We start from the raw sequence: 13,892 nt of genomic DNA on the forward strand, positions 1-13,892 counted from the left end.
GGGCTCCTCAGAGAGACATTAATACGCAACGGAAATCCTCAACTATCGGCAACTTCAAGGAAAGAATCAATTTAATGTATTCACAATCTTTTGTACAACCGTATAACATTTAACACCACTGAGTCAGCCATCTAGGAGAAACAGGACACCCCATTTTAGTAGGACCACGTTTGGATTAAAGTACAGACATTGCTTTTTCCCCGTCGATCACCTAACAATTTTCCCCTAAAAGCCCAAATGCTTCAAACAGCAGGGTCTTCTAAGGTGGCGGTGGATAGATCCTTTATGCGAGGATAAGCAGCTTTCTCATCCAGCTGGTTTTGAGCCCATATTAGCATCTTCAGCAAGCTTGGAAGTTTAGGATCTGATGTAACCAAATCAAAAAAATGTTAGTAGATTCCGGAAATTGTTCCCAAGTTAATAACACAAAATTAGGCAAACTGAGTTTAGTTCGTGCAAAACTTGAGAAGCAATCCATCTTTCGTAGAATATAGTCAATATGCAAACTCGTGCTCGTGCAAAACCTTACAGATAGCCCGATAGGAAAGCACTACTTAAGTTTCAGTGATCCAGAATCAACCAACCAACCGCACGTACATATACAGTATTTGAACGCATTATTTTACCTTTACATTTGTTGTAATCGCTTATAAACTCTGAATTTAAATCCATCTTACAGAAACTCAATCATCATAGATTTACTGTAAACAAACACGCGTTGACTAAATTTAGATTGCTTGGGAAAATCTGACGTAGGTCAATCATCTTCCCATATTTAACATATAGCCCACTAGCTAACTAAATCTAGATTTACAGTTTGGTAGGTGATAAATTTAACATAGACAAGGTGTATGGCAAACAAAATGTGTGAATCTAGACATTAGATCTAAAAGCAAACCTTTTTCATGACTCTGGCTCGTAAGTATGGCCGCATTCACCTCACTAGCTCTCTTCAGACGCTGTGATATGTCAAGAAGCTCTCCAACAGGGCAGTTAGAGACGTCTTCGAAGGCAAAAAGTGCAACAGTCCTCTCCAACTCTTCCAAAAAGCTTTGCTGACAGGAAATCAGGAATCAGAATTGCAGGCAAGTACATCAAGTCTACGCAATTCATTGTACAGAATTTACCCCCCGAAAAAATATTTGATGCAGTTAGACATGTTTCCAAATATCAGGCAAACAAAGTAAATAAACAGTGCAAAAATCTAAAGCTGTCAAAAAAGCTAGTAATCTTTTAAGGCTGGTCCATTCACCCCTAAAAGATAAATAGGGCCAGGCAATAAATCACGTATCATTTCAAAATAGGCTTATTCTGGCCCGGCCCCATTTGACCCTAGGGTTTTAACAGGGCCAGTCCAGGTTTTTAGTGCCAAACAATTCTTTATCATTTTTTGAGAAAAATTACAATTTAGCTGAAGTTGAAAAAATCCAAAGATATAAGCTATTTTATTCATAGAACTAGGAACCACTGATCGAACAAAAGAAACCAAAAAAATATAATAGATGCCAATTACATTCTCCTCCCCCCTTGGTGCAAGCTCCTCTTGAGCAAACTCTAAAGCCTCTTCAACTTTTCCATTCCTAATCAGTTCTATCAGCCTTTGCTGTTGCAGGTGGAAAAACAATTGGGGATTCGTATCCAGTATCTGCACAGAATTAGAAAATGCATATTCAGCTTAAGGACAGTTAATAATAACATGCAAAGGGGCATAAAACCATTTTGATAACAGTACTGATGAATGCACGTGTTTACTCTTTGCGAGTGCAAAAGTGTCCTTTTATACTATAGTCCCCGTGATTTTAAAGAGGAAGAGAAAAGATTAAAAGAAGATAAAAGACCATTTCTCAGAAAGAAAAGCAAAAATGGCAAATCAAAACTGAAAAACAGTTAGTTAAACTCAGTTAGAAATTAAAGCGGAACAAGAACAAGCACTACAGCTCTGCCAAGATGCATGAAACCATACAAGGAATCCCTTGCAAGCCCCTTATGTTGCTCTGCAACTTGATGAAACCTTAGAAACATCCAAAGGATAAGCCCTCAAAATTTTTTATCTGGCTTCTTCACTTCCACAGTAATAAAATTGTCCTGAAGTATTGCCATATCAGTTAATCGTTACTCTTCCTTCAAGACCAGCTTATTATCTTTAAGAAGTTAATGCTATGTTCAAGCATTTACGCCACTGTTTACGCTCAGAAATAAATGCCTGCTTGCATAATATGGTTGAGGACAAGTAATTTACCCCGTAACATAAATAGTTTGAAGCATTACGTCAAAGGGAATAATTTTTTACTTCAGAAAAAGGGTATTTACAGAAATAACAAATATATCGAAAACAAATTGTTTCCTTAAACTTGATTTTCCTTCATTCGACCTCCCTCCTTCTCCCTCTCTCTGCTTCAGTAACACATACAGAGTCGCTCACTTAGTCACTCACAGTCACAGACACATACAAAATCACCAGAAAACATGAAGAGAGTACAAGGGGCTGCATGGTCCATGAGGAAATGGCAGCCTACCTCTGGATTCAAGTCATTTACTTTCTCAATTGCGTCCTCCACATTACCACTTTGCACAGCCTTCTTAACGGCCATGCGATCAGTAATGGTTGCAAGATCTATATCTGCTAAATATCTATAAGGAGAATGGCAGAAGGATATTGGAGACAGCATAGTTTAAAGGGAATAAATTAAGAAGTTGACTGAGGATGAGAAAATACATTTATTCAAGGATACGTTCAGTTCCAGACTCCAATCGGAATTTCTCAGCAGCTTCAACATAGCCCTCCGTGACGAGGAAATTCATCACCAATTTATTCATGTCTTCTTTCCTGATCTTCACGTCATTAAGTTTCTTCTCCCACTCTTCTCTTGTCATCACTTTCTTTGAAGTAGCCTGTGCATAAATTAGTTTATTTTTTTTGTATTCTTTTTTGAAAGCACATTAGTATGACATCAAATTGTTAACTCTAGCCCGGTTTCATGCAGTATGCTTGCAGACAATTACTCTAGATGCAACAGCAGGAAGACAGGAATTGACTCCACAAGGAACAGCATTCTTCCCTCTGTCATTTTGTTGTCTAAGATAGTAACAAGCAAGGGAAGTATCAAAACAGTCATCAGCACATCTATAAATGTATCTCTTCAATTTATCTAAGGCGACTTTCAATTTGTAGGAGAAACCGACATACAAAGCAGATGAAGTGTAAACTATCTTTCTGAAATTGTGTAAAGAATGCGACAAGCACACAAGATCATTTGCAGTTATTCGACATGATCACGGAATTCTCCCATGCCAAATCCAGAGCGCACGCATATTAAAATGCTGTCAGCCCCGTTTAATTGAAACAGTAAATTCTGATGCAAACACTTTTTTTTTTGGGGGGGGGGGGGGTACCATTGCCTTGGATGTTGCAAGCCGACGAAACAGAACCGGCGGTGACATCAGCGCACCTGCTTAAGACTCATCGAATCTCAAACCTATCTCCCGACAAGTCCAAAAGAACAGCAAGTTACAGTTCGCAAATCTATAATATGACCGCATCAAATTATTCGAAATTTAAAACCATTACATTTCGAAAATTGCGTCCTTCTTATTAATCAAACAGATAGACTCACCAACCACACGGAACACCCTAGTTACAATTACAAAAGGGGTAAAAATCAGCAAGCGATCCAAGAAGTGAAAAGACAGTTGAATTTACCGTGGAATGTTTAGCGGGAGACTCTTGTTATTATTTTTCCAGGAAGTAATACTTGGAAAAAGGTGATTTGACAAAGAGTGAGAGTAGCAGGAACAAGGTAGATTTTGGAGAACGAGGTTCCGGAGATCTCTTTACTTCAATATGATTCGTGACTTGGACTCCCAGGTAGCATTTGGAATTTGATTTTGATTCTGCTTCTTTCTTCACGGGCTCGTTTGACCATGCCAGGTTGGACGCTATTAACATTAAATATAAATGTTATTTTTTAAAAATAATTTTATGGGGTCATAAAATAAATATACTTCTTTTTATTCTTATTATAACTTTTAAATAACTAATTTACAAATATGAATAAGTAGTTAAAATTAATTAAAAGTAATAAATATGTTAGAAATATAATTTTACTTTTAAATATGCCCATATAATATATGAGAAAAATAAAAAAAAGTTTAAAAAATGTGATAAGAGGTAGGGCAAAAGAAAAAGAGAATAAATAATGAAGAATAAAAATAAAAAAAGTATATTAAATATTTAGATAAATCCCTAATTAAAACTTATAAAATAGATTATAGAGACATTTTGTCCCAATTTATTTGAAAACACCTTTTATTTTAATTGTTCATGGGGTTTTCAAACACACCATTAATTTCAAAATCTTGTTTGTCTTTAAATATAAGTTTCAATACATATACAGCGTAACTAAACTCTTTTTTTCCCCCTCAAAAATACCCTCAGGCCTTAACTTGTGAAGATAGTTGAACTTGAAGCTTGGTCGAAACCTCCCATAAAATGGAAGGTGTCAACCTCCACCAAGAATAACTGAGGTGGATTTTGACAAAGGAGTCTAATGGGCCTGTTTGAGATAACGATAAAGATCACTTATAAGCACATTTTATATAAATTGAGATAAAACTTTTTTCACATATTTATCTTGTATTCTATAAATCACGATTAAAAACTACTTATAAGCTATTCTAAACTGACCCTAAATCTTTTGGTTGTAAGTTGCTTCACTATTAATGAATTTCGGTATTCTGCTGAAATGCCGTTTGATAATGTATTGAAATAATCATTAAGTATTTGTTTGATATTCTATTAAGAAGTTATGGAATGAAATTTCTATTTTATTTAGATAAAATAAAAATAATTCTCAAATGATATTTTTACCATATGAAGGCTGGAAATGAAGGGTATAATTCAAATATCAATTTATAAAGGGTACACATATTTAGATATTGATCCATAAAGGTTTGAAGAATTACCTGATTTATTGCAATCATGATTATATTGAATCCGCCAAAGGCATCATAGTTGAAATTAAACTAAACGTGCCATCAGTAGCGCAGAAGAAAACTTCATATAAATATAAAAATGTGCATGAAATTTTATTCTTTTAATCCCCATCCTTCTTTGGTAAAAAAAAAAAAAGTTCCCCATCCTTCACGTTTATTGATTTAAAAATCACAAGTAAACATGAGCAATTAATATTAATATTTCAATAAACAGATTTTTTTTTTTAATTTAGCGCTTACCACCAATTCAGGGTGGGCTTGGATCCTCATAAAAGTCAATTTTGAAGGTCAAAATCATAATTTCCTAAAATTTTATCCAAACACTTGTATTTTACTTTTAACAATCATAAGATCATGAACGAAACACCCATCACCCAAAAAATGCAAAGAAAGAACGTAGGCATCAGCTTCAGGCAACTTTCAGCAGGATAGATATTAACATGCGACAGAATTCCTCATGGATCGCTGACTTGAAAGAAAGAATTAATCAATGTATGGGCAATTGGGCAATCTTTTGTACAAGGATATAAACCCACTGAAACAGCTATCTATGAGAAAACAGACACCAATTTTTTGCAGAACCATCTTTGAATAAAAGTACATACATCATTTTTCAAGCCAACGACCTCACCATTTCCATCTAGAACCCTAGATGCTCCAGACAGCGATTGCCAGGTCTTCAGCGTTCAAACTGCAGGGTCTTCTAACGTAGCCGTGGATAAATCCTTTATGCGAGGATATGCAGCTTTCTCATCCAGCTGGTTTTGAGCCCATATCAGCATCTTCAACAAGCTTGGGAGTTTAGGATCTAATGTCACAAATCAAACAAATTTTACAACATTTGGAAAAGGTTCTCCCCAAAAGAATAAAAAATAGCACAGGCAGTTGATTCCGTGTAACGCCAGAAAAACAATCCCTCTTCAGCAAAACACAATAAAAAATACAAACTGCAGCAAACTTCAGTTAAGAGAGCCCAATTGGAAAAGTGCACACTAGTTATAACGGCAAAATTGACCACCGAAGTATAAGTAAACACATAATGTGTTTTAGTCCAATATTTCACCTTTACGTTTGTTTGTTATCCACCATCATCATAAATAGACATCTCCTTACGTTTGCACCATTACCCTTGCGTGAGGGATGTAAACCACGATTCAAATGGCATCATGTGCAATGTGCAAACAAATTGATCATTGATAAAATCAAATTACATCTCACTGCTAGCTGCGATTTAGTCAGATTCTTCATGTAAAAGTGGATGCCAATTGTAAATTATTTAAGAATTAGTAATACACGATCCATTGCTAACAATTATAGCCAAATCTTATCTCCAAGTATCCTAAACCCACATTATCTGATATCCGAAATGAGGAGGAAAACCAAGTTATCATGAATGAATGATAAACACCTAGAGGCCAGCTTGGTCAAATGCATCAAGAAATAATGCAATATAAAAGCTTGGTACGTCGGTTGTGTTTTCATGTGATAGCAGTTTACAGTACGTTGTAAAGCTTGATTAATCAACTCTTGTAATCCTTTTTACCCAAAATTGGGATAAAAGATGATAACATCAATGTAATCCTGGTCAAAAGGCTCTTTCCCTCCACTGGCCGCTGCCCTTCATCACCACCACCCATTGAGGGGGGTTTTGATATTTTTGATATTATTTTTGTTTAATTTAAAAATCAAAATCAAAAAATTGGTTTACATGATTTACCAAACAAAATTAGATGATGGCCATACCATCACATTCATTTAAATTGGTCTCCTTGCCAAACGGACCCTAAGTAATTATCTCCATATTCCCTTAGAATTTAGGTTTGTGAAACTCGGTAAACACAGAAGCAAATGGTAAAAAAACACATAGAAGCAATTGTCGGGTAACCAAAATTTGCAAAACTGGAAATTGGATCAAAGTTACATTACCAAGCCAATCTTATGGTCCAAAACAGATTACTGCAGTGAACACAAACCTTTTTCATGACTCTGGCTAGTAAGTATGGCCGCATTCACCTCACTTGCTGTCTTTAGACGTTGAGATACGTCAAGAAGCTCTCCAACAGGACAGTTTGAGACATCTTCAAAGGCAAGGAGAGCAACAGTCCTCTCTAACTCTTCCAAAAAGCTTTGCTGATAAGAGTAAAAACGTTGGGCAAGTATAAGCATCAAGATCATCAAACGGGAACATGAAACAGAATATTCCATGATGATAAAAATATATGGCATTTATCACTATTTTCAATCGGCAAACAGAGTAAATTATCAGTGCAAAAAAAAGTCAGTGTTCAATGAATGAAACCAAACAAAAAGTGAACGAATGAAATTTACATTCTCCTCCCCTCTTGGTGCAAGTTCCTCCTGGGCAAATTCTAAAGCTTCCTCTACTTTTCCATTCCTGATTAGTTCTATCAGTCGTTGCTGTTGGAGATGGAAAAACAATTGGGGGTTTGTATCCAGTATCTGCACAGAATTACAATATCCAGAATCAGCTTTAGAAAAAATGTCAAGAACACGAAAAGATGCGCAAGACCATTATGAGTAGAATACTGCTGAATCGATGCTATGATGAAAATAAAATGTCCTTTTATAAGATGCCCCACCCAATTTTATTTTATTTTTTTAAAGAAAATGAGAAACACTTGAAAATATAAAACTGTTTATCAGCAAGAAACAAATACAGCAAGTTAAACTCTTACTAGAAACTTTGGTTGCATATAAACAACAGCTATGGCTCTGTAAATATGTGCGAATTACAGAAGATAATCCATGCCCGCCGCTCACGTTAATAACCATACTGCTATACAGCTTGTTGAAACCCCCAACGTAAAATTTCAGAGCAGTATATTCAAAGAAATCATTTTTAGTTCAAGATAAAGGACATCAAGAAAGAAAAGTTAATACAACACACACACACACACACACACACACCCCACACACAGATGGAGTCAACCAAAACCGAAAAAGAGAATACTGGCAGCTGCATGAGCCATAAAAAAATGGCAGCTTACCTCTGGATTCAAGTCATTTACTTTCTCAATAGCATCTTCCACATTACCACTTTGCACAGCCTTCTTAACAGCCATGCGATCAGTAATGGTTGTAAGATCTATATCTGCTAATATCTATAAGGAGAATGACAGCAGAATATTAGAGACAGCATGGCTTCTAGTGAACAAAATAAGAAATTGAATGAGCATGAAGAAGATAATCAATTATTTGAGGATACGTTCAGTTCCAGACTCCATTCGGAATTTTTCGGCAGCTTCAACATAACCCTCCGTGACCAGAAAATTCATCACCAATTTATTCATGTCTTCTTTCCTAATTTTCACGTCATTGAGTTTCTTCTCCCACTCTTCTCTTGTTATCACCTTCTTCGATGTAGCCTGCACATAATAAGTTTTTTCTTATTAAAAAGCACAATATTATCCATCAAATTGTTGCCTCAATGGAAGTTTCATGCAATATGCCTGTCAGCAGTCGGCAATTAAGTTAAATGGATCATACTTCAGCAGGAACACTAAATGCAACTCCAAAAAGAACATCATCCTCCGTTCTATCCTTTTACAGTAACAAGCAAAGACAAAGTCAATTTATTTAAGGTAACTTTCATCTCGCAGGAGAAATTGACGCACGCATTAAAAATAGATGAAGTCTAAAGTCTTTCTTTGGGGCGAAAAGATGAAGTCTAAAGTCTAACCAATCTTTATAAAATTATTTATAAAATATAGCTATTAGGCATTAGCATCATGTACAGATATTCGACCTGACGGTGGAATTTTGTGGAACTATGCCAATATCTTCAATGAGGTCATATATAAATAAATTAAGCATGGACTGATGATATAAGTAAATTAAGGGGGAAAATGAAATACCATTGCCTCAGATTCTGCAAGCTGACGAATCACAATCCAGAACAGTGACATCAGCTCACCTGCTTAATACCCATCGAATCCCAAGCCGATCTTCCTGCAAATCCAGAGGAACGGCAAGTTGCAGTTCATCAATCCATAATAGGATAGCATCAATAATTCGAAATTATCAATAATTCGAAATCAAAACTATTACATTACCAAAAATATAATCCTTCAGATTATTTAAACACCTACACTAACCGAATCCATCCTAAAGCCCTAATTACAAAAAGGGGGAAATTTTTTCCGCAAGCGATCCACATAGTGAAGTATAGTGGAATTTACCGCAATAAATTTTCCGGGAGATTCCTGCGAATATTTACGCGGGAAGTGGCACCTAGAGAATGGAGTCTTGACTTGCACTGCTAAACGCGACAGTTAACGGCGCAGAACTGTGGCTCGGTTCCCAGTGTCCCGGCGATCTCCTCAGGCTCGCAGTTCGTACGGAATGTAATCTTGAGTTTTTGGACCTCGGCTATGGGGCGATATTTGGAGGGTCGGTTCGGATTCACCACATTTCCCTACGGGTTCACTAGACTAGGCCTGGGCGAGCGATAGTTTTGCTACATTGAGGCCCATGTCAGCAAAAAAATTTTGAGGCTCAATCCATCCATCCAATATCCAATGGTATAAACAGAAACACGTACTCTATAATTTCCTTTTACGCTTTTTCCTCCCTTTTGCAGTTAATTTATAAAATTTTTATTGAAATCTACTAAATATATATATATAAATAAAATTAGGATGTTAAAAACATCAGAAAATTAATATCAGAGTGTTAAATGCACCATATATAAGATTAGCTTGTTAGATATTGCTGAGAAATAATATCAAGGCGTGTTGGATTGGATGCTACTTTTTCTTATTAAACTTATACCAATCTATTTTTTTTTTTAAGAGTCACGAGTGACATACTCTTTTTAATTTTAGGCAAAAAACATACGTTTGGTCATTCAATTTTATACAAGCCTTTGATTTGGTTCCTTAATTTTAAAGCATACTCTTAAATGATATTTTTATGACAATCATGGTTGTTTTAAAATTAACTTAATATGCTTATATTTAAGTATATTTTATTAACATTCAATATCTCAATATATAATACTCTATTATTCTTAATATAAGACCTAATTATTAAATTGATTTTGGTCATAAATACAAGACCTAGTTATCATATTTATTAATTTTTTCTAAATTACTCATATTGAAACGCACTCAAACATAATCAAGTAGGAAATGGGGTAAGATATTAAGGAATAAGATTATAGTATTTTAGAAAAACATGTCATATTTTTAATAATTAACAAACTTACCTAACTTTCTTAATCTAATCAAATTAGTGAAATAGTTCTTACATTAAGAGGTGTAGAAGTATGTATTTTGTTAATGAGTTTAGGATTAAAGGATTAAAACTATTTTTTTTATAGTTAAGAAACCAAATTAAACTTCTAAAATCATTTTTTTATAGTGAAGAAACCAAATTAAACTTAGTACTCCTCCTGTCCTTGATATAGGACCTGATTGTTGAGTTAATTTTGATCATAAATATAAAATCCATTTCTCATATTTATCAATTTTCTCTAAATTACCCATATGGATACTCAATCAACCATAATCAAGTAGAAGAGGGAGAGGGGTATTAAGAAAGATGGTTATGGTATTTTAGAAAAAACGTGTCATATTTCTTATAATTAACTAACTTACTTAACTTCCTTAATATAATCAAATTAGTTAAATGGGTCTTATATTAAGGATTGAAGGAGTATACTATAAATTTAGAGTATTAAAAGTATGCCTTGATCTTAATTTTAAGTATAGGGTAGCTGTTGAGTTGTTTTGGTGGTTTAAGCTATCTTTTTGGTCATTAAATACATTTTCTTAGGATTCCTGTCACTGTTCAAAACATGAGAGAGAAATCTGCGATTGACCAGGAGAAAATGTCAACCATTAGTCAAGGAGGAACCTGAAAAAAAAAAGTATGTTTTGTTATAAATTAAATTATCTTAACCAGTTTTAACTAATATGATTGGCGTGTTAAAGTGAAATATAGGGATTAATGCCTTATGCTTGATATCAGATGAAGTATCCTGTTTTCCATATCGAAAAGGATATTTAGTTGAATATGTTTTTATGTTTTGTGCTTTTTATTTTTTTTCACCAAAAGTTTTGTGCATATTTAGAATTGCTTCTACATCACGATGGTTTTTCAGTTACAAAAAAGCCTTTACACTTTTTTTTTGTTTTTCTCTATGAGTATACTAGTACTCCTCCAGTCTTTAATGTAAGACTCATTTAACTAATTTGATTAAGTTAAGGAAGTTAGTTAATTATAAAAAATATGACATATTTTTTCCTAAAACACCATAATCATCTTTCTTAATACTCCTTCTCCATCTTCTACTTGATTATGGTTGAGGGAATATCCATAGGGGTAATTTAGAGAAAACTAATAAATATGAGAAGTGGATTTTATATTTAGAACCAAAACCAACTCAACAATTAGGATCTATAAAAGACCGGAGGAGTATAACATAAAAGCCTCTATACATACATTATAAAAACTTTAATAAACTGCAATTTTATGAGCCATGATCTAGCTCAATTTTCAATTTTTATTTAAATCACGCTATGACCCCACTATTTTAATGTAACAGTTGAACGATGTTTGGACCACTTTTATAGGATAAAGATTTTTTTTGGATATTATTTATAAATTATTACATTAAATTTTCAACACGATTGTTTTGTCTTAGGAAGTGTATACATTAGACAAAAAAAAAAACAAATTATTAAATTTTAAAACAGAGCTAATCAAATTTAAAACTGTTCATAGTTTTTATAAAACACGTTGGAAATTAATCAAATTATGTATAAAATATTACCGGTAGATAGATTTTTTTTCTTCAGCTGACATAATTTTTCAGGAGTAACTTATAAAAAAAATATAGGAATTCCTAATACAAGTCACTTATGGTATATTCTTGCATGCCAAGGAATATATTAAATTAATAAAAAAATTTGATTTGATTTTTATTAAAGTTTTCTCCCCTTCTTTATGTTTATAAATTATTCTCATATCTCTCCATTATTTTTTTTAATGAGCACTAAATAAGAACAAAATTGAAAAACAAACACTAAATATACTATAAGTAACTTACGAGTAGACAGGCAAAAAAGGACAAAAAAAAAATTACGCGTAGAACCAAAATATTTCGCACAAATGACTTATATTATGAGACAGCAGCGCTAATACTAACATGACATGTGAATAGTAGTGCCGCGTTAGCATCGCCTGCACTTCCTTTAAGATGGTGTTTGATTGGAGTTTTTTTGAGTGGAGTGGAGAAAAGGAGGGGAGAGGGGATGTGATAAATATGCTTGGTTGGAAAAATTGAAGGGAAGGAAGGTAAAATTCTTTGTCTTGTGCTCCCCTCATCATCTTTCACAAAAGTGGGCTTTTTTTTTAAAGAGATGGGAAAAAATTGAACTGACTAAATTGTCCTCGTTATTTTTTCAAAATACCAATTTTACCCATTACAACTTTAACCATTTCTTCATCATTGTTTCTGCCTTGCCTCTTGCCTTTCCTCATCTCATGGTGGCCACCAGAAACTCACTGCGCATGCGCGACACATCTGAGCCATCGCTGATAAGACGTTGCTAAAGGCAAGAGGCGTCCCAGTCCCCCGGAATGAAGTTGTGGAAGAAGAGGCGGAGGGCTACGGCGGCCATGGTCAGCATCCTTTGCTGCTAATCTATTACGATTGTTTGCTCCAATTCGCGAAGGAGGCAACAAATATTCAGCCCTTTAATCCAGGGATGAATCAAAATGATGAGGTAGCTTTTGAACTAATTGATGAAATGGGAAAAGAGAATTTAATCGTGGAAGCTAAGAGGGATATGGAGCTGTTACTGTCAGAAAATTACAGGCCAAAGAAGAGGTTGTCTTCATTAATGAAAAGGCTGAATAGTAATTATAATTGCATACAGATTATAAATATAATATAATTATATATACTATGGGATATATATTAATTATTAATTATGTATTATAATTATATTTATTCAATTTGAAACAAAAAACAATTTAAATAAAAAAAAAGTAAAGTTGTCCGTATAAAAAAATCTTATCATTCCTTCTTCCTATTTTTAAATCAAACAAAGTAATATTAAAACTTTTTCTCTTTCATTAAAATCCCTCCCATCCATTCTCCTGATATTTCTTCGATAATGAGTTTGATTTCAAAATAAGAAAAGTGAAATTTTAAATTTTTAATGAAGATAATATATAAGATAAAACAGCAATAAAAATTAATTAAAAACTTTTAACCTTACTTTTTAAATTTTTTAAAATGAGTTTATTAAAATTTTTTTTCCCTTCCTCCTTTTTTTTCCTGAATGAAACGGTTCCCAAAGAGTTGAGTCGCACTGTCCCACGAAGAAAGTCATTTAAAGGGCTAAAGGCCAACAAACAATACACCACGAAGTTTCCCACTCTGCCTCGTAAAGTGCTTTTCTCCACCCCAATTCCCATTCTCTTTCCTATTACCATCTTCTTCCTTAGCCTTCACGTCACCTCCCCGTGATTCCCGTGTTTCCCATTTCCTTTTGTTCCCATCGAATCTCAACTCCTCCCTTTTATCTTCCATCCTTCTCACTCCTACTATTACCACCTAACACTCCTTACTACACGTGCCTAACAACAAATTTACATAAATTAATAAAATTAATTGCTTTTTATAAAATATCCAAATTATTTTCAATGCCAGTGAGTTTTATAATTACTAACTAATTTGAAAGGAATTAACATCATAAACAAGATACTAACTTCAGTTTTAATTATAAGATCTCGTTTATAGTTATAATTAGGACAAAGTTAGTATATTATGTTATGAAACATGTTAAATGTGTTTAACGAACAAAAATTCGAATTTTTACGAAGAGAGATGTTCATATTTAGTGTATGACAGAATTTCGAATAAAATT

General features: G+C 33.9%; 1 protein-coding gene across 5 annotated transcripts; it reads right to left on the reverse strand.

The window, feature by feature from the left end:
• Positions 1 to 47: 47 nt before the first annotated feature.
• LOC114732424 (protein GID8 homolog) lies at positions 48 to 9,348 on the reverse strand. 5 transcript variants are annotated; one of them, XM_028919704.1, is made up of 7 exons: positions 3,701 to 3,858; positions 3,394 to 3,476; positions 2,733 to 2,892; positions 2,517 to 2,623; positions 1,514 to 1,645; positions 899 to 1,055; positions 48 to 364 (listed from the first exon to the last, which is right to left on the reverse strand). In XM_028919704.1, exons 2-7 carry the CDS (start codon positions 3,439 to 3,441, stop codon positions 243 to 245), a joined length of 726 nt encoding a protein of 241 aa, XP_028775537.1. In that variant the 5' UTR covers positions 3,442 to 3,476; positions 3,701 to 3,858; the 3' UTR covers positions 48 to 242. The 5 variants fall into 5 exon arrangements, with proteins under 5 accessions (XP_028775537.1, XP_028775538.1, XP_028775539.1 ...); XM_028919705.1 differs by lacking the exon at positions 3,701 to 3,858 and adding an exon at positions 3,569 to 3,667; XM_028919703.1 differs by lacking the exons at positions 48 to 364; positions 899 to 1,055; positions 1,514 to 1,645; ... (2 more) ...; positions 3,394 to 3,476; positions 3,701 to 3,858 and adding exons at positions 5,424 to 5,800; positions 6,966 to 7,122; positions 7,321 to 7,452; ... (2 more) ...; positions 8,868 to 8,961; positions 9,192 to 9,348.
• Positions 9,349 to 13,892: the final 4,544 nt, after the last annotated feature.

This window comes from Neltuma alba, unplaced genomic scaffold (assembly GCF_004799145.2).
Source record: "Neltuma alba isolate B1F8T4 unplaced genomic scaffold, ASM479914v2 tig00012910_pilon, whole genome shotgun sequence".
NCBI lineage: Eukaryota > Viridiplantae > Streptophyta > Magnoliopsida > Fabales > Fabaceae > Neltuma > Neltuma alba.